At 42.7% G+C, this 23,363-nt stretch overlaps 1 protein-coding gene across 1 annotated transcript; it reads right to left on the bottom strand.

The window, feature by feature from the left end:
* Positions 1-247: 247 nt before the first annotated feature.
* LOC142243672 (zinc finger BED domain-containing protein 6-like) lies at positions 248-23,054 on the bottom strand. Its single transcript, XM_075315810.1, has 2 exons — positions 22,833-23,054; positions 248-3,740 (listed from the first exon to the last, which is right to left on the bottom strand). Exon 2 carries the CDS (start codon positions 3,570-3,572, stop codon positions 324-326), a length of 3,249 nt encoding a protein of 1,082 aa, XP_075171925.1. The 5' UTR covers positions 3,573-3,740; positions 22,833-23,054; the 3' UTR covers positions 248-323.
* Between the last annotated feature and the right edge of the window lie 309 nt (positions 23,055-23,363).

Here is a 23,363-nt window from a genome sequence, read left to right as displayed (position 1 = left end):
TGTATACAGGGAGCTCCCCCTAGTGGTGGCTGCAGACAGGATCTTATCATGTATCTCTGTATACAGGGAGCTCCCCCTAGTGGTGGCTGCAGACAGGTTCTTATCATGTATCTGTATATACAGGGAGCTCCCCCTAGTGGTGGCTGCAGACAGGATCTTATCAATATAAACAACTTACTGCATGTATAACATAAATGTGCAATAAGATATCAATCGCATAAAGCATTATCGCTTTACCACAGACAAGTTTTCTTTGGGATTCAAACTTTATTATATCTTGTATTTTCATAATCTTAGACTTTTGTCAGATATGACACAGAAGTCTAGAATCCCTCGTCGCTGTCACTTTGCTCCATCTCGTTGTCGGAGGAGAATATAAGGGGTGGTGGATCATAATTGGGGAATTTTTCCAGATTGAGCTTCAGGAAAACAATGTGTTCCATCCCCTCCATGATGTCGGGCCGTCGCTGGGTGTCCATGAACGCCCGAGGAGCTTTAAAGACTGATTCTGCAAACACACTTGAAGGAGGACACGTGAGATACATAATGGCCAATTTTGTTAGTGATGGCCAAAGACATGAGCGTTTTCGCCAGTAAATCAATGGGTCATCCTTTGCTCCAATGGTTTTGTTGTCTTGGAGATATCTCTCCACCATGACGCATGCAGAATGGCTTTCCGTTGACAAGGAAGCCCCGGTGGACTTGGACGCCAAGAGGCCAACACTTTCCAAATGTTCAATTAATGACTTCTCCTTGTGGATTAAAGGTGGAGACGTCATTTTTTTCCTCCATTGTGCCGTCATAGTCATACCACCGGATTCCAGGTCAAAATGTTTACTGGATAATAGATGTAACTGAGACTCTTCTCTGTTCTGAGAGGCCGAGTGGTTTACCTGGGAGGACGAGTAAATGGAGGATATTGAAGACATGATCTCCTTTACTTTCTTAACAAGAACTTGCTTCCAATGGTCAATATCTGAGTCTGGAGGCAATATAGCTTCAATTCTTCCTTTGAAACGGGGGTCCAACAAGGTGGCCAAAATAAACTCTTCCTTTTGGAACATTTCATTGATACCATAGTCCGTAGCAAGTTTAAAAGCAAAACTATCAGCAAGAACAACCCCGTTAGCATCTCCTTTGCTTTCAAAATGTCCTCTAATTTGTTTCAGGAAGATATGAAGATACCGAAGTTCTGGCAACACTTGACTGATAGACGAATGACTGGCGTTGACCTCACGTATGGCCATTTCGAAGGGTTGTAAAAGATCCACCAGTGATGCCATGAGGTTCCAGTGACAAGAACTTAGATGGATGTCCACAGTTTCCACTTTATGCATCACTAAGTATTCTTGGATCGCTCTCTGTTGCTCTAGGAGCCTTTGCAACATGTAGAAGGTTGACGTCCAATTGGACAAAGTTTCGAGCTTTAGAGAATGCCTGGGTAGATCATTTTGGAACTGGAGCTCACTAAGGATTCTTCTCGCTCTGGAAGAGTGGCTAAAGTGGCTGCACACTTTTCTGGCCATGGTGAGCATTCCTGCAATGTAACGATTATTCTGTAGGAAATCCATAACCAGAAGGTTTAGTGAATGGGTAAAGCAAGGTACATATGTGTAGTTTGCCCCTATAACGGCATGGACAAGATTGGAATCTCTGCTGGAGACGAAGAAACCGGGACAGAGAGCATTGGGCGCAAGCCATAAACTAACTTGTCGAATTAGTTCCTGTTGGATATTGCCCTCTGTATACTCTTTGGGAAAGCGTTTAATGCATATGACAGCATATTTTCTCTCTGTTGACTGATCGGCATCTGGTCGTAAAACCACCCAGTGGGCTGTTAAGGCTAAATAATTCATGGTAAGGTCACTGGACCACATATGGGCCGTGATGTGGACTTGAGGACATCCTGACATCTTGAGATCACTAACTATCCTCTCGCACACTGCCTCATAAAGCTGAGGAACGGCCTTTCCACAGAAAAAGGATTTTGTAGGAACTGAGTAGTGAGGGTCCGCCTGTGCCATGAACTTTTGAAAAGCTTTCGAGGTAATGAACGAGTAAGGGAGGGCCATCTCACACATTAGTTCAGTGATATTCCTGTTCCAGGTTTGGGCCTTGGGGTGATCGGAAGGGTATTTTCCATTTGCTTTCAAAATAATTCTAGTTGGATCCAGAATAGTATCCTTAAATGAAATGCCAATGCTACTCGACCTCTCGCCATCGTCATTCTCGTTGTCAAATTCTATGGGCACAGTGTGCAGTATTGGGTTAAGGTCTCCCGACATCTCAGGAGGATACATAGTGAAACTAGTTGACCCAAACTGACCAAAAGTTGGTTGCGGATACACAAGTGAATCATCTGCCTCTTCATCCTCATCTTCCATCACATTGACATTCTTAGGTTTATTAATTTTCCCTCTGCTCCACTCTAACGGGTGCTTTCCTTCAAGATGTCTCATAAGAGCTGAAGTTCCAAAATGACCCCCTAGTTTTCCGCGACCAACACTTGCTTGGCACAGATTGCAAATGGCTCGGCAAATGTTTGTACGGTCAAGGGAGAAAAAACGCCATACAGCAGAAGCAGACTTCCGTCGACGGGCTCCTGCGGGGACAGGAGAATAATCCGTAGAGTTGAAGGCCCGTGAGACTACTAGCTGTGTCTTCTCCAGCCCAGGTGAGGGATGAGGAGGATTTCTGCTATCAATGAGAAAGTTGGAGTCAGAGTCAAAATTGTCAAAGCTGCTAACCTGCTCAGCCTTCCTCTTTTTGCTGTTCGTATCTTCTCCAAATCTCACCATGGTGCTTTCTCCTCTTTCTTTCTCCTCCTCCTCATCACTAGAGTCAATGATCTCATACGTTTTGGGGGAGCCATGAGCAACAGGCCACTCGACAGAATTTTTCCCACTGGACATACGTCTTTGATATAGTAATTGCGCGATACCGACACTGAACAGGTTGTGGTAAGACTCTTCTTTTTCATCTTCATCTTCATAAGCTTCCTCTTCTTCCTCTTCTCCATCTACCTTTTGGCTTTTCATAGACCTTCGTTGTGCCCATTGTTGGGGATGTTTACTCTCCAAGTGCCGTTTTAGAGCGGTGGTCCCAAACCTTCCTCCTAGCTTACCTCGGCTGACACTCATTCGACAAAGACTACAAATAGCTCTGGAGATAATGGTCGGGTCGCGGCAGAAAAATTGCCAGACTTCCGATGTGGACTTTCTCTTCCTAGTTGGCCGGACCACTAAAGGAGTAGGGTACGGCGTGCCACTGATCACATTCAGAGACCCGTCATCCTCACCTTGACATTTTTCTGGATCAGTCCCCAAATCCAGGGCATTTAGGTTGGCTCCTTTTCTCTTCCTCGGAAAAGATATCGACCAGGAAGAAACTTCATCATCGCTGGATTCTAACTTGATCTCGATTTCGGAAACAATTTCAGTTTGTGATTTTTTCATTTCGCACTCTGAATAATCCTTATCCAAGAACTCAACATTCTCCGCATCCACTGCTTGAGGGAGCGGGTCTTGGACGGAGTCTTCCCCTTCAAGGCGGCTCCTAACGTCTTCTGACATGACGGCACCAATCTGTCTACTCTACATTGACCACAGGTTCATGGGCCACCAGGCTGGCCTTAAGTCCATTTATATTCTTTCTTAATGATGATTATCCATGATTCCTCACACTCATACGAAGACTGGAATGGTCAGAATTATTTTGATGAAATGTTTGGGCCAACATAGCTGTAAAAAAAAGAGAAGTGACTGTAATAAATACTGCTAATTATATATATAACAGGCACCTATAGGTTTATACAAACTATTAATATAAAGAGTTAGATCACTATATACATACATATGACATTGCCTCTTCAGAGAGGAAGAGGACTTGACCTCTAGTGCCACCTATTGGAAATATCAATGCTAAAAGTCAATAACGATAACGACGCTTTAACGAATCTTGTCATATGACTTAGAACCAGAATCTCAATGTGCAGACACGTGTTTCAGGGTTTGGCCCCTCATCAGTGCAAAGTATGACATGTGATTTGGGTGGCACTAGACTTCAAGTTCTCTTCCTCTCTAAAGAGGCAATTTGTATAGCTGCAATAAATATTCTGCAAGTGAAGTCACTGTGTACACACATTACATTACTTATCCTGCATTATACTCCAGAGCTGCACTCACTATTCTGCTGGTGGAGTCACTGTGTACATAGATGACTGATCCTGAGTTACCTTCTGTATTATACTCCAGAGCTGCACTCACTATTCTGCTGGTGCAGTCACTGTGTACAGACATTACATTACTGATCCTGAGTTACATCCTGTATTATACTCCAGAGCTGCACTCACTAGTCTGCTGGTGCAGTCACTGTGTACATACATTACTGATCCTGAGTTACATCCTGTATTATACTCCAGAGCTGCACTCACTATTCTGCTGGTGCAGTCACTGTGTACATACATTACTGATCCTGAGTTACCTCCTGTATTATACTCCAGAGCTGCACTCACTATTCTGCTGGTGCAGTCACTGTGTACATACATTACATTACTGCTTCTGAGTTACCTCCTGTATTATACTCCAGAGCTGCACTCACTATTCTGCTGGTGCAGTCACTGTGTACATACATTACTGATCCTGAGTTACCTCCTGTATTATACCCCAGAGCTGCACTCACTATTCTGCTGGTGCAGTCACTGTATACATACATGTGTTTCCTCTGCTCTTATGTGTGTATATGATGTGATATGGCGGTGTTTCCTCTGTACTCTTAAGGCCACGTCCCACTAAGCAACATCGCTGCTGAGGCACGGTTTCTGTGACGTAGCAGCGATGTCGCTGTGTGTGACATCCAGGAACACCCTGGCCCCTGCTGTGAGGTCGTTGGTTGTTGCTGAATGTCCTGGACCATTTTTTAGTTGTTGCTGTCCCGCTGTGAAGCGCACATCGCTGTGTGTGACAGCGACAGAGCAACAACTGAATGTGCAGGAAGCAGGAGCCGGCTTCTGCGGACGCTGGTAACCAAGGTAAATATCGGGTAACCAAGAAGCCCTTTGCTTCGTTACCCGATAATTACCTTAGTTACTAGCTGCCAGTGCCGGCTCCCTGCTCCCTGCACACGTAGCCAGAGTACACATCGGGTAAATAAGCACAGCGGTTTGCTTATTAACCCGATGTGTACTCTGGCTAGGAGTGCAGGGAGCCAGCGCTAAGCGGTGTGCGCTGGTAACCAAGGTAAATATCGGGTAACCAAGCGCTTGGTTACCCGATATTTACCTTAGTTACTAAGCGCAGCATCGCTTCCACGCGTCGCTGCTGGCTGGGGGCTGGTCACTGGTGAGATCTGCCTGTTTGACAGCTCACCAGCAACCCGTGTACGCTCCAGCGGTCCTTGCCAGGTCAGGTCGCTGGTGGGATCGCTGGAGCGTTGCTTAGTGTGACGGTACCTTTACACTCCCTGACAGAAGTTCTGTTCCTTATCCATGTTATATAAATAAAAGCTTATAACCTGACTTTAAATTCATCCATTGGTTTTATAAATTACTCTTTCGAAAGCTGAAGCCCTCCCAAATTTGGTTTAGGTTATGAAAATAAAGTTACTGCAAAGCTGAAATATTGATCATTTAATGAACACAGAAAGGTTTTGGCAAGACCAAAGTTTTGTCGCCTTGTCATATGATGCTCCCAATCTTAGTTTACATCCTCACCTGTGCTCACTAAATGATCAGTTAATTAGTGGGTGTGTATAAAAAGAAACCCAGCACCCCAGACCTTCACTTGAACTGCAACTTGACCTCTGACAACATGCCAAAAATCCACCCTGCCACCAAAGCCTTGATTATAAAGAGGCTGAAGAACAGATCCACTGCAGAGGTGGCTGCACCTTTAATGTGTCTCAGCGTCAAGTACAAAGAATTAAAAAAAGATTCGAAGAGACTGGAGATGTTTTTCACAAGCCGAGGTCCGGCAAACCCCGCAAGCTCAGGAGGAACGTTTGTTGGTTAGAAAATCCAATCCAGCCCCTCTTCCACTGCAGCAGAGCTCCAACAGGCCTGGTCACCTCAAGTCCCTGTGTTAACTAGAACAGTTTGTAGGATTCTGTCTTGAAATGGTCTCCATGGTCGAATCAGTGCCCAGAAGCCAGCACTAAACAAAAGGCAATTAAAAAAATGTGTGGCATTTGCCAAGTCCCACAGCCTGCTAAACAGATGGATGCTGGAAAAGTGGCAGAAGGTGGATTTCTCTGATGAATCTTCAGTTGAAATACACCACAGCCTCCGCAAACACTGCAGGAGACCTACTGGAGCCCGTATGGATCCAGAAAACAGTTAAGTTTGGTGGTAGAAAGATCATGGTCTGGGGTTACATTCAGTATGGGGGTGTGCAAAACATTTGCAAGGTGGAAGGCAATATCAAAAGCCTAAAATATCAAGAAGTATTCGCTCCCTCTTACATTTCTAATCATAAAAGGGGTCACATTCTGCAGCAGGAAGGTCTCCATCTCATACATCCATCTCTACAACAAAGGTCCTCCTGGCATAGAAGATCAAGGGGCTCAAGGACTGGCCAGCCCAGTCACCAGACATGGACATCATTGAGCATGTTTGAGGTAGGATGAAAGAGGAAGCTTGGAAGACAAAACCAAAGAATCTAGATGACCTCTGGGAGGCATGTAAGATGCATTCTCTGCTATTCCTGATGACTTCGTCAATAAATTGTATGAATCATTGTTGCCGTCCTTCAAGATCATGGAAGTCACACAACATATTAAATATGGCTCTAATAGCACCGCAACTTCATTCACCAATGTTATGCAACATATCTTTGTATTAGAAGCTAATTATTTGTCTGATTTTCACAATAATTTCTGTGGGCGACAAAACTTTTGTTTCGCCAAAATCTGACCTTTCTGTGTTCATTAAATGATCAATATTTCAGCGTTGCAGCAACTTTATTTTCATAGCCTAAACCAAATTTGGGAAGGTTTTAGCTTTGAAAAGAGTAATTTATAAAACCAATGGATGAATTTAAAGTCAGGTTATAAGCTTTTATTTATATAACATGGATAAGCCACAGAACTTCTGTCAGGGACTGTATGTGTGTATATGATGTGATATGGCGGTGTTTCCTCTGCTCTTATGTGTGTATATGATGTGATATGGCGGTGTTTCCTCTGCTCTTATGTGTGTATATGATGTGATATGGCGGTGTTTCCTCTGCTCTTATGTGTGTATATGATGTGATATGGCGGTGTTTCCTCTGCTCTTATGTGTGTATATGATGTGATATGGCGGTGTTTCCTCTCCTCTTATGTGTGTATATGATGTGATATGGCGGTGTTTCCTCTGCTCTTATGTGTGTATATGATGTGATATGGCGGTGTTTCCTCTGCCCTTATGTGTGTATATGATGTGATATGGCGGTGTTTCCGCTGCTCTTATGTGTGTATATGATGTGATATGGCGGTGTTTTCTCTCCTCTTATGTGTGTATATAATGTGATATGGCGGTGTTTCCTCTGCTCCTATGTGTGTATATAATGTGATATGGCGGTGTCTCCTCTGCTCTTATGTGTGTATATAATGTGATATGGCGGTGTTTCCTCTGCTCTTATGTGTGTATATGATGTGATATGGCGGTGTTTCCTCTGCTCCTATGTGTGTATATAATGTGATATGGCGGTGTCTCCTCTGCTCTTATGTGTGTATATAATGTGATATGGCGGTGTTTCCTCTGCTCTTATGTGTGTATATGATGTGATATGGCGGTGTTTCCTCTGCTCTTATGTGTGTATATAATGTGATATGGCGGTGTTTCCTCTGCTCTTATGTGTGTATATGATGTGATATGGCGGTGTTTTCTCTCCTCTTATGTGTGTATATGATGTGATATGGCGGTGTTTCCTCTGCTCTTATGTGTGTATATGATGTGATATGGCGGTGTTTCCTCTGCTCCTATGTGTGTATATGATGTGATATGGCGGTGTTTTCTCTCCTCTTATGTGTGTATATGATGTGATATGGCGGTGTTTTCTCTCCTCTTATGTGTGTATATGATGTGATATGGCGGTGTTTCCTCTGCTCTTATGTGTGTATATGATGTGATATGGCGGTGTTTCCTCTCCTCTTATGTGTGTATATGATGTGATATGGCGGTGTTTCCTCTGCTCCTATGTGTGTATATAATGTGATATGGCGGTGTCTCCTCTGCTCTTATGTGTGTATATAATGTGATATGGCGGTGTTTCCTCTGCTCTTATGTGTGTATATGATGTGATATGGCGGTGTTTCCTCTGCTCTTATGTGTGTATATGATGTGATATGGCGGTGTTTCCTCTGCTCTTATGTGTGTATATGATGTGATATGGCGGTGTTTCCTCTGCTCTTATGTGTGTATATGATGTGATATGGCGGTGTTTCCTCTGCTCTTATGTGTGTATATGATGTGATATGGCGGTGTTTCCTCTGCTCCTATGTGTGTATATGATGTGATATGGCGGTGTTTCCTCTCCTCTTATGTGTGTATATGATGTGATATGGCGGTGTTTCCTCTGCTCTTATGTGTGTATATGATGTGATATGGCGGTGTTTCCTCTGCTCTTATGTGTGTATATGATGTGATATGGCGGTGTTTCCTCTGCTCTTATGTGTGTATATGATGTGATATGGCGGTGTTTCCTCTGCTCTTATGTGTGTATATGATGTGATATGGCGGTGTTTCCTCTCCTCTTATGTGTGTATATGATGTGATATGGCGGTGTTTCCTCTGCTCTTATGTGTGTATATGATGTGATATGGCGGTGTTTCCTCTGCTCTTATGTGTGTATATGATGTGATATGGCGGTGTTTCCTCTGCTCTTATGTGTGTATATGATGTGATATGGCGGTGTTTCCTCTGCTCTTATGTGTGTATATGATGTGATATGGCGGTGTTTCCTCTGCTCTTATGTGTGTATATGATGTGATATGGCGGTGTTTCCTCTCCTCTTATGTGTGTATATGATGTGATATGGCGGTGTTTCCTCTGCTCTTATGTGTGTATATGATGTGATATGGCGGTGTTTTCTCTCCTCTTATGTGTGTATATGATGTGATATGGCGGTGTTTCCTCTGCTCTTATGTGTGTATATGATGTGATATGGCGGTGTTTCCTCTCCTCTTATGTGTGTATATGATGTGATATGGCGGTGTTTCCTCTCCTCTTATGTGTGTATATGATGTGATATGGCGGTGTTTCCTCTGCTCTTATGTGTGTATATGATGTGATATGGCGGTGTTTCCTCTGCTCTTATGTGTGTATATGATGTGATATGGCGGTGTTTCCTCTGCTCTTATGTGTGTATATGATGTGATATGGCGGTGTTTTCTCTCCTCTTATGTGTGTATATGATGTGATATGGCGGTGTTTCCTCTGCTCCTATGTGTGTATATGATGTGATATGGCGGTGTTTCCTCTCCTCTTATGTGTGTATATGATGTGATATGGCGGTGTTTCCTCTGCTCTTATGTGTGTATATGATGTGATATGGCGGTGTTTCCTCTACTCTTAGGTGTGTATATGATGTGATATGGCGGTGTTTCCTCTGCTCCTATGTGTGTATATGATGTGATATGGCGGTGTTTCCTCTCCTCTTATGTGTGTATATGATGTGATATGGCGGTGTTTCCTCTGCTCTTATGTGTGTATATGATGTGATATGGCGGTGTTTCCTCTGCTCTTAGGTGTGTATATGATGTGATATGGCGGTGTTTTCTCTGCTCTTATGTGTGTATATGATGTGATATGGCGGTGTTTCCTCTGCTCTTATGTGTGTATATGATGTGATATGGCGGTGTTTCCTCTGCTCTTATGTGTGTATATGATGTGATATGGCGGTGTTTCCTCTGCTCTTATGTGTGTATATAATGTGATATGGCGGTGTTTCCTCTCCTCTTATGTGTGTATATGATGTGATATGGCGGTGTTTCCTCTGCTCTTATGTGTGTATATAATGTGATATGGCGGTGTTTCCTCTCCTCTTATGTGTGTATATGATGTGATATGGCGGTGTTTCCTCTGCTCTTATGTGTGTATATGATGTGATATGGCGGTGTTTCCTCTGCTCTTATGTGTGTATATGATGTGATATGGCGCTGTTTCCTCTCCTCTTATGTGTGTATATGATGTGATATGGCGGTGTTTCCTCTGCTCTTATGTGTGTATATGATGTGATATGGCGGTGTTTCCTCTGCTCTTATGTGTGTATATGATGTGATATGGCGGTGTTTCCTCTGCTCTTATGTGTGTATATGATGTGATATGGCGGTGTTTCCTCTGCTCTTATGTGTGTATATGATGTGATATGGCGGTGTTTTCTCTGCTCTTATGTGTGTATATGATGTGATATGGCGGTGTTTCCTCTGCTCTTATGTGTGTATATGATGTGATATGGCGGTGTTTCCTCTGCTCTTATGTGTGTATATGATGTGATATGGCGGTGTTTCCTCTGCTCTTATGTGTGTATATGATGTGATATGGCGGTGTTTCCTCTGCTCTTATGTGTGTATATAATGTGATATGGCGGTGTTTCCTCTGCTCTTATGTGTGTATATGATGTGATATGGCGGTGTTTCCTCTGCTCTTATGTGTGTATATGATGTGATATGGCGGTGTTTCCTCTGCTCTTATGTGTGTATATGATGTGATATGGCGGTGTTTCCTCTCCTCTTATGTGTGTATATGATGTGATATGGCGGTGTTTCCTCTGCTCTTATGTGTGTATATGATGTGATATGGCGGTGTTTCCTCTGCTCTTATGTGTGTATATGATGTGATATGGCGGTGTTTCCTCTCCTCTTATGTGTGTATATGATGTGATATGGCGGTGTTTCCTCTGCTCTTATGTGTGTATATGATGTGATATGGCGGTGTTTCCTCTCCTCTTATGTGTGTATATGATGTGATACGGCGGTGTTTCCTCTGCTCTTATGTGTGTATATGATGTGATACGGCGGTGTTTCCTCTGCTCTTATGTGTGTATATGATGTGATATGGCGGTGTTTCCTCTCCTCTTATGTGTGTATATGATGTGATATGGCGGTGTTTCCTCTGCTCTTATGTGTGTATATGATGTGATATGGCGGTGTTTCCTCTGCTCTTATGTGTGTATATGATGTGATATGGCGGTGTTTCCTCTCCTCTTATGTGTGTATATGATGTGATATGGCGGTGTTTCCTCTGCTCTTATGTGTGTATATGATGTGATATGGCGGTGTTTCCTCTGCTCTTATGTGTGTATATAATGTGATATGGCGGTGTCTCCTCTGCTCTTATGTGTGTATATGATGTGATATGGCGGTGTTTCCTCTGCTCTTATGTGTGTATATGATGTGATATGGCGGTGTTTCCTCTGCTCTTATGTGTGTATATGATGTGATATGGCGGTGTTTCCTCTGCTCTTATGTGTGTATATGATGTGATATGGCGGTGTTTCCTCTGCTCTTATGTGTGTATATGATGTGATATGGCGGTGTTTCCTCTGCTCTTATGTGTGTATATGATGTGATATGGCGGTGTTTCCTCTGCTCTTATGTGTGTATATGATGTGATATGGCGGTGTTTCCTCTGCTCTTATGTGTGTACATGATGTGATATGGCGGTGTTTCCTCTGCTCTTATGTGTGTACATGATGTGATATGGCGGTGTTTCCTCTGCTCTTATGTGTGTATATGATGTGATATGGCGGTGTTTCCTCTGCTCTTATGTGTGTATATGATGTGATATGGCGGTGTTTCCTCTGTTCTTATGTGTGTATATGATGTGATATGGCGGTGTTTCCTCTGCTCTTATGTGTGTATATGATGTGATATGGCGGTGTTTCCTCTCCTCTTATGTGTGTATATGATGTGATATGGCGGTGTTTCCTCTGCTCTTATGTGTGTATATGATGTGATATGGCGGTGTTTCCTCTGCTCTTATGTGTGTATATGATGTGATATGGCGGTGTTTCCTCTGCTCTTATGTGTGTATATGATGTGATATGGCGGTGTTTCCTCTGCTCTTATGTGTGTATATGATGTGATATGGCGGTGTTTCCTCTGCTCTTATGTGTGTATATGATGTGATATGGCGGTGTTTCCTCTGCTCTTATGTGTGTATATGATGTGATATGGCGGTGTTTCCTCTGCTCTTATGTGTGTATATGATGTGATATGGCGGTGTTTCCTCTGCTCTTATGTGTGTACATGATGTGATATGGCGGTGTTTCCTCTGCTCTTATGTGTGTATATGATGTGATATGGCGGTGTTTCCTCTGCTCTTATGTGTGTATATGATGTGATATGGCGGTGTTTCCTCTGTTCTTATGTGTGTATATGATGTGATATGGCGGTGTTTCCTCTGCTCTTATGTGTGTATATGATGTGATATGGCGGTGTTTCCTCTGCTCTTATGTGTGTATATAATGTGATATGGCGGTGTTTCCTCTGCTCTTATGTGTGTATATGATGTGATATGGCGGTGTTTCCTCTGCTCCTATGTGTGTATATGATGTGATATGGCGGTGTTTTCTCTCCTCTTATGTGTGTATATAATGTGATATGGCGGTGTTTCCTCTGCTCTTATGTGTGTATATGATGGGATATGGCGGTGTCTCCTCTGCTCTTATGTGTGTATATAATGTGATATGGCGGTGTCTCCTCTGCTCTTATGTGTGTATATGATGTGATATGGCGGTGTTTCCTCTCCTCTTATGTGTGTATATGATGTGATATGGCGGTGTTTTCTCTGCTCTTATGTGTGTATATGATGTGATATGGCGGTGTTTCCTCTGCTCTTATGTGTGTATATGATGTGATATGGCGGTGTTTCCTCTGCTCTTATGTGTGTATATAATGTGATATGGCGGTGTTTCCTCTGCTCTTATGTGTGTATATGATGTGATATGGCGGTGTTTCCTCTCCTCTTACGTGTGTATATGACATATGGCGGTGTTTCCTCTGCTCTTATGTGTGTATATGATGTGATATGGCGGTGTTTCCTCTGCTCTTATGTGTGTATATGATGTGATATGGCGGTGTTTCCTCTGCTCTTACGTGTGTATATGATGTGATATGGCGGTGTTTCCTCTGCTCTTATGTGTGTATATGATGTGATATGGCGGTGTTTCCTCTGCTCTTATGTGTGTATATGATGTGATATGGCGGTGTTTCCTCTCCTCTTATGTGTGTATATGATGTGATATGGCGGTGTTTTCTCTCCTCTTATGTGTGTATATGATGTGATATGGCGGTGTTTCCTCTGCTCTTATGTGTGTATATGATGTGATATGGCGGTGTTTTCTCTCCTCTTATGTGTGTATATGATGTGATATGGCGGTGTTTCCTCTGCTCTTATGTGTGTATATGATGTGATATGGCGGTTTTTTCTCTCCTCTTATGTGTGTATATGATGTGATATGGCGGTGTTTCCTCTGCTCTTACGTGTGTATATGATGTGATATGGCGGTGTTTCCTCTGCTCTTATGTGTGTATATGATGTGATATGGCGGTGTTTCCTCTGCTCTTATGTGTGTATATGATGTGATATGGCGGTGTTTCCTCTGCTCTTATGTGTGTATATGATGTGATATGGCGGTGTTTCCTCTCCTCTTATGTGTGTATATGATGTGATATGGCGGTGTTTTCTCTCCTCTTATGTGTGTATATGATGTGATATGGCGGTGTTTCCTCTGCTCTTATGTGTGTATATGATGTGATATGGCGGTGTTTTCTCTCCTCTTATGTGTGTATATGATGTGATATGGCGGTGTTTCCTCTGCTCTTACGTGTGTATATGATGTGATATGGCGGTGTTTCCTCTGCTCTTATGTGTGTATATGATGTGATATGGCGGTGTTTCCTCTGCTCTTATGTGTGTATATGATGTGATATGGCGGTTTTTTCTCTCCTCTTATGTGTGTATATGATGTGATATGGCGGTGTTTCCTCTGCTCTTACGTGTGTATATGATGTGATATGGCGGTGTTTCCTCTGCTCTTATGTGTGTATATGATGTGATATGGCGGTGTTTCCTCTGCTCTTATGTGTGTATATGATGTGATATGGCGGTGTTTCCTCTCCTCTTATGTGTGTATATGATGTGATATGGCGGTGTTTTCTCTCCTCTTATGTGTGTATATGATGTGATATGGCGGTGTTTCCTCTGCTCTTATGTGTGTATATGATGTGATATGGCGGTGTTTTCTCTCCTCTTATGTGTGTATATGATGTGATATGGCGGTGTTTCCTCTGCTCTTATGTGTGTATATGATGTGATATGGCGGTGTTTTCTCTCCTCTTATGTGTGTATATGATGTGATATGGCGGTGTTTCCTCTCCTCTTATGTGTGTATATGATGTGATATGGCGGGGTTTCCTCTGCTCTTATGTGTGTATATGATGTGATATGGCGGTGTTTCCTCTCCTCTTATGTGTGTATATGATGTGATATGGCGGTGTTTCCTCTCCTCTTATGTGTGTATATGATGTGATATGGCGGTGTTTCCTCTCCTCTTATGTGTGTATATGATGTGATATGGCGGTGTTTCCTCTGCTCTTATGTGTGTATATGATGTGATATGGCGGTGTTTCCTCTGCTCTTATGTGTGTATATGATGTGATATGGCGGTGTTTCCTCTGCTCTTATGTGTGTATATAATGTGATATGGCGGTGTTTCCTCTCCTCTTATGTGTGTATATGATGTGATATGGCGGTGTTTCCTCTGCTCTTATGTGTGTATATAATGTGATATGGCGGTGTTTCCTCTGCTCTTATGTGTGTATATGATGTGATATGGCGGTGTTTCCTCTGCTCTTAGGTGTGTATATGATGTGATATGGCGGTGTTTCCTCTGCTCTTATGTGTGTATATGATGTGATATGGCGGTGTTTCCTCTGCTCTTATGTGTGTATATGATGTGATATGGCGGTGTTTCCTCTGCTCTTATGTGTGTATATGATGTGATATGGCGGTGTTTCCTCTGCTCTTATGTGTGTATATGATGTGATATGGCGGTGTTTCCTCTCCTCTTATGTGTGTATATGATGTGATATGGCGGTGTTTCCTCTGCTCTTATGTGTGTATATGATGTGATACGGCGGTGTTTCCTCTGCTCTTATGTGTGTATATGATGTGATATGGCGGTGTTTCCTCTGCTCTTATGTGTGTATATGATGTGATATGGCGGTGTTTCCTCTCCTCTTATGTGTGTATATGATGTGATATGGCGGTGTTTCCTCTGCTCTTATGTGTGTATATGATGTGATATGGCGGTGTTTCCTCTGCTCTTATGTGTGTATATGATGTGATATGGCGGTGTTTCCTCTGCTCTTATGTGTGTATATGATGTGATATGGCGGTGTTTCCTCTGCTCTTATGTGTGTATATGATGTGATATGGCGGTGTTTCCTCTGCTCTTATGTGTGTACATGATGTGATATGGCGGTGTTTCCTCTGCTCTTATGTGTGTATATGATGTGATATGGCGGTGTTTCCTCTGCTCTTATGTGTGTATATGATGTGATATGGCGGTGTTTCCTCTGCTCTTATGTGTGTATATGATGTGATATGGCGGTGTTTCCTCTCCTCTTATGTGTGCATATGATGTGATATGGCGGTGTTTCCTCTGCTCTTATGTGTGCATATGATGTGATATGGCGGTGTTTCCTCTGCTCTTATGTGTGTATATGATGTGATATGGCGGTGTTTCCTCTGCACTTATGTGTGTATATGATGTGATATGGCGGTGTTTCCTCTGCACTTATGTGTGTATATGATGTGATATGGCGGTGTTTCCTCTGCTCTTATGTGTGTATATGATGTGATATGGCGGTGTTTCCTCTGCTCTTATGTGTGTATATGATGGGATATGGCGGTGTTTCCTCTCCTCTTATGTGTGTATATGATGTGATATGGCGGTGTTTCCTCTGCTCTTATGTGTGTATATGATGGGATATGGCGGTGTTTCCTCTCCTCTTATGTGTGTATATGATGTGATATGGCGGTGTTTCCTCTCCTCTTATGTGTGTATATGATGTGATATGGCGGTGTTTCCTCTGCTCTTATGTGTGTATATGATGTGATACGGCGGTGTTTCCTCTGCTCTTATGTGTGTATATGATGTGATATGGCGGTGTTTCCTCTCCTCTTATGTGTGTATATGATGTGATATGGCGGTGTTTCCTCTCCTCTTATGTGTGTATATGATGTGATATGGCGGTGTTTTCTCTCCTCTTATGTGTGTATATGATGTGATATGGCGGTGTTTCCTCTGCTCTTATGTGTGTATATGATGTGATATGGCGGTGTTTTCTCTGCTCTTATGTGTGTATATGATGTGATATGGCGGTGTTTCCTCTGCTCTTATGTGTGTATATGATGTGATATGGCGGTGTTTCCTCTGCTCTTATGTGTGTATATAATGTGATATGGCGGTGTTTCCTCTGCTCTTATGTGTGTATATAATGTGATATGGCGGTGTTTCCTCTGCTCTTATGTGTGTATATAATGTGATATGGCGGTGTTTCCTCTGCTCTTATGTGTGTATATAATGTGATATGGCGGTGTTTCCTCTGCTCTTATGTGTGTATATGATGTGATATGGCGGTGTTTCCTCTGCTCTTATGTGTGTATATGATGTGATATGGCGGTGTTTCCTCTGCTCTTATGTGTGTATATGATGTGATATGGCGGTGTTTCCTCTCCTCTTACGTGTGTATATGACATATGGCGGTGTTTCCTCTGCTCTTATGTGTGTATATGATGTGATATGGCGGTGTTTCCTCTGCTCTTATGTGTGTATATGATGTGATATGGCGGTGTTTCCTCTGCTCTTATGTGTGTATATGATGTGATATGGCGGTGTTTCCTCTGCTCTTATGTGTGTATATGATGTGATATGGCGGTGTTTCCTCTCCTCTTATGTGTGTATATGATGTGATATGGCGGTGTCTCCTCTGCTCTTATGTGTGTATATGATGTGATATGGCGGTTTTTTCTCTCCTCTTATGTGTGTATATGATGTGATATGGCGGTGTTTCCTCTGCTCTTACGTGTGTATATGACATATGGCGGTGTTTCCTCTGCACTTATGTGTGTATATGATGTGATATGGCGGTGTTTTCTCTGCTCTTATGTGTGTATATGATGTGATATGGCGGTGTTTTCTCTGCTCTTATGTGTGTATATGGTGTGATATGGCGGTGTTTCCTCTGCTCTTATGTGTGTATATGGTGTGATATGGCGGTGTTTCCTCTGCTCTTATGTGTGTATATGATGTGATATGGCGGTGTTTCCTCTGCTCTTATGTGTGTATATGATGTGATATGGCGGTGTTTCCTCTGCTCTTATGTGTGTATATGATGTGATATGGCGGTTTTTTCTCTCCTCTTATGTGTGTGTATATGATGTGATATGGCGGTGTTTCCTCTGCTCTTATGTGTGTATATGGTGTGATATGGCGGTGTTTCCTCTGCTCTTATGTGTGTATATGACATATGGCGGTGTTTCCTCTGCACTTATGTGTGTATATGATGTGATATGGCGGTGTTTTCTCTGCTCTTATGTGTGTATATGATGTGATATGGCGGTGTTTTCTCTGCTCTTATGTGTGTATATGGTGTGATATGGCGGTGTTTCCTCTGCTCTTACGTGTGTATATGACATATGGCGGTGTTTCCTCTGCACTTATGTGTGTATATGATGTGATATGGCGGTGTTTTCTCTGCTCTTATGTGTGTATATGATGTGATATGGCGGTGTTTTCTCTGCTCTTATGTGTGTATATGGTGTGATATGGCGGTGTTTCCTCTGCTCTTATGTGTGTATATGATGTGATATGGCGGTGTTTCCTCTGCTCTTATGTGTGTATATGATGTGATATGGCGGTGTTTCCTCTGCTCTTATGTGTGTATATGATGTGATATGGCGGTGTTTCCTCTGCTCTTATGTGTGTATATGATGTGATATGGCGGTATTTTCTCTGCTCTTATGTGTGTATATGGTGTGATATGGCGGTGTTTCCTCTGCTCTTATGTGTGTATATGATGTGATATGGCGGTGTTTCCTCTGCTCTTATGTGTGTATATAATGTGATATGGCGCTGTTTCCTCTCCTCTTATGTGTGTATATGATGTGATATGGCGGTGTTTCCTCTGCTCTTATGTGTGTATATGATGTGATATGGCGGTGTTTTCTCTCCTCTTATGTGTGTATATGATGTGATATGGCGGTGTTTCCTCTGCTCTTATGTGTGTATATGATGTGATATGGCGGTGTTTCCTCTGCTCTTATGTGTGTATATGATGTGATATGGCGGTGTTTCCTCTCCTCTTATGTGTGTATATGATGTGATATGGCGGTGTTTCCTCTCCTCTTATGTGTGTATATGATGTGATATGGCGGTGTTTCCTCTGCTCTTATGTGTGTATATGATGTGATATGGCGGTGTTTCCTCTGCTCTTATGTGTGTATATGATGTGATATGGCGGTGTTTCCTCTGCTCTTATGTGTGTATATGATGTGATATGGCGGTGTTTTCTCTGCTCTTATGTGTGTATATGATGTGATATGGCGGTGTTTTCTCTCCTCTTATGTGTGTATATGATGTGATATGGCGGTGTTTCCTCTGCTCTTATGTGTGTATATGATGTGATATGGCGGTGTTTCCTCTGCTCTTATGTGTGTATATGATGTGATATGGCGGTGTTTCCTCTGCTCTTATGTGTGTATATGATGTGATATGGCGGTGTTTCCTCTGCTCTTATGTGTGTATATGATGTGATATGGCGGTGTTTCCTCTCCTCTTATGTGTGTATATGATGTGATATGGCGGTGTTTCCTCTCCTCTTATGTGTGTATATGATGTGATATGGCGGTGTTTCCTCTCCTCTTATGTGTGTATATGATGTGATATGGCGGTGTTTCCTCTGCTCTTATGTGTGTATATGATGTGATATGGCGGTGTTTCCTCTGCTCTTATGTGTGTATATGATGTGATATGGCGGTATTTCCTCTCCTCTTATGTGTGTATATGATGTGATATGGCGGTGTTTCCTCTGCTCTTATGTGTGTATATGATGTGATATGGCGGTGTTTCCTCTGCTCTTATGTGTGTATATGATGTGATATGGCGGTGTTTCCTCTCCTCTTATGTGTGTATATGATGTGATATGGCGGTGTTTCCTCTCCTCTTATGTGTGTATATGATGTGATATGGCGGTGTTTCCTCTCCTCTTATGTGTGTATATGATGTGATATGGCGGTGTTTCCTCTCCTCTTATGTGTGTATATGATGTGATATGGCGGTGTTTCCTCTCCTCTTATGTGTGTATATGATGTGATATGGCGGTGTTTCCTCTGCTCTTATGTGTGTATATGATGTGATATGGCGGTGTTTTCTCTCCTCTTATGTGTGTATATAATGTGATATGGCGGTGTTTCCTCTGCTCTTATGTGTGTATATGATGTGATATGGCGGTGTTTCCTCTCCTCTTATGTGTGTATATGATGTGATATGGCGGTGTTTCCTCTCCTCTTATGTGTGTATATGATGTGATATGGCGGTGTTTCCTCTCCTCTTATGTGTGTATATGATGTGATATGGCGGTGTTTCCTCTCCTCTTATGTGTGTATATGATGTGATATGGCGGTGTTTTCTCTCCTCTTATGTGTGTATATAATGTGATATGGCGGTGTTTCCTCTGCTCTTATGTGTGTATATGATGTGATATGGCGGTGTTTCCTCTGCTCTTATGTGTGTATATGATGTGATATGGCGGTGTTTCCTCTGCTCTTATGTGTGTATATGATGTGATATGGCGGTGTTTCCTCTGCTCTTATGTGTGTATATGATGTGATATGGCGGTGTTTTCTCTGCTCTTATGTGTGTATATGATGTGATATGGCGGTGTTTCCTCTGCTCTTATGTGTGTATATGATGTGATATGGCGGTGTTTCCTCTGCTCTTATGTGTGTATATGATGTGATATGGCGGTGTTTCCTCTGCTCTTATGTGTGTATATGATGTGATATGGCGGTGTTTCCTCTCCTCTTATGTGTGTATATGATGTGATATGGCGGTGTTTCCTCTCCTCTTATGTGTGTATATGATGTGATATGGCGGTGTTTCCTCTGCTCTTATGTGTGTATATGACATATGGCGGTGTTTCCTCTGCTCTTATGTGTGTATATGATGTGATATGGCGGTGTTTCCTCTGCTCTTATGTGTGTATATGATGTGATATGGCGGTGTTTCCTCTGCTCTTATGTGTGTATATGATGTGATATGGCGGTGTTTCCTCTGCTCTTATGTGTGTATATGATGTGATATGGCGGTGTTTTCTCTGCTCTTATGTGTGTATATAATGTGATATGGCGGTGTTTTCTCTGCACTTATGTGTGTATATGATGTGATATGGCGGTGTTTCCTCTGCTCTTATGTGTGTATATGATGTGATATGGCGGTGTTTCCTCTGCTCTTATGTGTGTATATGATGTGATATGGCGGTGTTTCCTCTGCTCCTATGTGTGTATATGATGTGATATGGCGGTGTTTCCTCTCCTCTTATGTGTGTATATGATGTGATATGGCGGTGTTTCCTCTGCTCTTATGTGTGTATATGATGTGATATGGCGGTGTTTCCTCTGCTCTTATGTGTGTATATAATGTGATATGGCGGTGTTTTCTCTCCTCTTATGTGTGTATATAATGTGATATGGCGGTGTTTCCTCTGCTCTTATGTGTGTATATGATGTGATATGGCGGTGTTTCCTCTGCTCTTATGTGTGTATATGATGTGATATGGCGGTGTTTCCTCTGCTCTTATGTGTGTATATGATGTGATATGGCGGTGTTTCCTCTGCTCTTATGTGTGTATATGATGTGATATGGCGGTGTTTCCTCTGCTCTTATGTGTGTATATGATGTGATATGGCGGTGTTTCCTCTGCTCTTATGTGTGTATATGATGTGATATGGCGGTGTTTCCTCTCCTCTTATGTGTGTATATGATGTGATATGGCGGTGTTTCCTCTGCTCTTATGTGTGTATATGATGTGATATGGCGGTGTTTCCTCTGCTCTTATGTGTGTATATGATGTGATATGGCGGTGTTTCCTCTGCTCTTATGTGTGTATATGATGTGATATGGCGGTGTTTCCTCTGCTCTTATGTGTGTATATGATGTGATATGGCGGTGTTTCCTCTGCTCTTATGTGTGTATATGATGTGATATGGCGGTGTTTCCTCTGCTCTTATGTGTGTATATGATGGGATATGGCGGTGTTTCCTCTGCTCTTATGTGTGTATATGATGTGATATGGCGGTGTTTCCTCTGCTCTTATGTGTGTATATGATGTGATATGGCGGTGTTTCCTCTGCTCTTATGTGTGTATATGATGTGATATGGCGGTGTTTCCTCTGCTCTTATGTGTGTATATGATGGGATATGGCGGTGTTTCCTCTGCTCTTATGTGTGTATATGATGTGATATGGCGGTGTTTCCTCTGCTCTTATGTGTGTATATGATGTGATATGGCGGTGTTTCCTCTGCTCTTATGTGTGTATATGATGTGATATGGCGGTGTTTCCTCTGCTCTTATGTGTGTATATGATGTGATATGGCGGTGTTTTCTATGCTCTTATGTGTGTATATGATGTGATATGGCGGTGTTTCCTCTGCTCTTATGTGTGTATATGATGTGATATGGCGGTGTTTCCTCTGCTCTTATGTGTGTATATAATGTGATATGGCGGTGTTTTCTCTCCTCTTATGTGTGTATATGACATATGGCGGTGTTTTCTCTCCTCTTATGTGTGTATATGATGTGATATGGCGGTGTTTCCTCTGCTCTTATGTGTGTATATGATGTGATATGGCGGTGTTTCCTCTGCTCTTATGTGTGTATATGATGTGATATGGCGGTGTTTTCTCTCCTCTTACGTGTGTATATGACATATGGCGGTGTTTTCTCTCCTCTTACGTGTGTATATGACATATGGCGGTGTTTTCTCTCCTCTTACGTGTGTATATGATGTGATATGGCGGTGTTTCCTCTGCTCTTACGTGTGTATATGACATATGGCGGTGTTTCCTCTGCTCTTACGTGTGTATATGACATATGGCGGTGTTTTCTCTGCTCTTATGTGTGTATATGATGTGATATGGCGGTGTTTCCTCTGCTCTTATGTGTGTATATGATGTGATATGGCGGTGTTTCCTCTGCTCTTATGTGTGTATATGATGTGATATGGCGGTGTTTCCTCTGCTCTTATGTGTGTGTATGATGTGATATGGCGGTGTTTCCTCTGCTATTATGTGTGTGTATGATGTGATATGGCGGTGTTTCCTCTGCTCTTATGTGTGTATATGATGTGATATGGCGGTGTTTCCTCTGCACTTATGTGTGTATATGATGTGATATGGCGGTGTTTCCTCTGCTCTTATGTGTGTATATGATGTGATATGGCGGTGTTTCCTCTGCTATTATGTGTGTGTATGATGTGATATGGCGGTGTTTCCTCTGCTCTTATGTGTGTATATGATGTGATATGGCGGTGTTTCCTCTGCACTTATGTGTGTATATGATGTGATATGGCGGTGTTTCCTCTGCTCTTATGTGTGTATATGATGTGATATGGCGGTGTTTCCTCTGCTCTTATGTGTGTATATGATGTGATATGGCGGTGTTTCCTCTGCTCTTATGTGTGTATATGACATATGGCGGTGTTTCTTACGTGCGTGGTATTGGTGTAGTATTACGTCCTGTTGTGCGGTTACTTTTAGGCGTTTTCAGCCTTCTCTGGGTGCTTTTACCTGGGAGGTTCGGGGCAGTGAGGAGCCATTATCCTTCCTTCAGGCCACATCCGGGGACGGATCTCACCATCTTCTCTGAGAAGACGGAGGTTTCCAGGCAGGTTTCTGTGCTCTGCTCTCACAGAGGAGGCATCAGCATGTCCTATTCCTCCCCCCACTGCTTCCTGTAATGGTATAACCCATGAGCTTGACTGTAACCCCTTCCTCTCCTCATTACAGGATCCCTCAGACTCACTGCAGACCCCTCTGTACTGCTGGTTGTAATGGTACAGTCCTTCACTCTAACATCACCCCCCCTCAATCCTGGGTATAATGGTACAGTCCTCCATTCTCATGTTAACCCATTTCTCCCCAGCAGTGTTTGGAGATCACTTGTATTGAGGAAGTTGGTGCAAGTCCATAAACAGGCAGATTTCTCATTACAGATGGCCACCACCCAGCTTTCCGAGATTCCTGATAGGAATAGGATCGCACTCAGCCATACAAGTCTAGGGGTCCATGCCGAAAATTGGACCTGATGACATCCGAGTT

The sequence above is a fragment of the Anomaloglossus baeobatrachus genome, chromosome 6 (assembly GCF_048569485.1).
Source record: "Anomaloglossus baeobatrachus isolate aAnoBae1 chromosome 6, aAnoBae1.hap1, whole genome shotgun sequence".
In the NCBI taxonomy this organism is placed as follows: domain Eukaryota; kingdom Metazoa; phylum Chordata; class Amphibia; order Anura; family Aromobatidae; genus Anomaloglossus; species Anomaloglossus baeobatrachus.
This window is presented reverse-complemented; position numbering and strand designations above follow the sequence as displayed.

Excerpts from the sequence above, each read along its gene's own strand:
- LOC142243672 (XM_075315810.1), bottom strand. The coding sequence starts at position 3,572 with ATGTCAGAAGACGTTAGGAGCCGCCTTGAAGGGGAAGACTCCGTCCAA.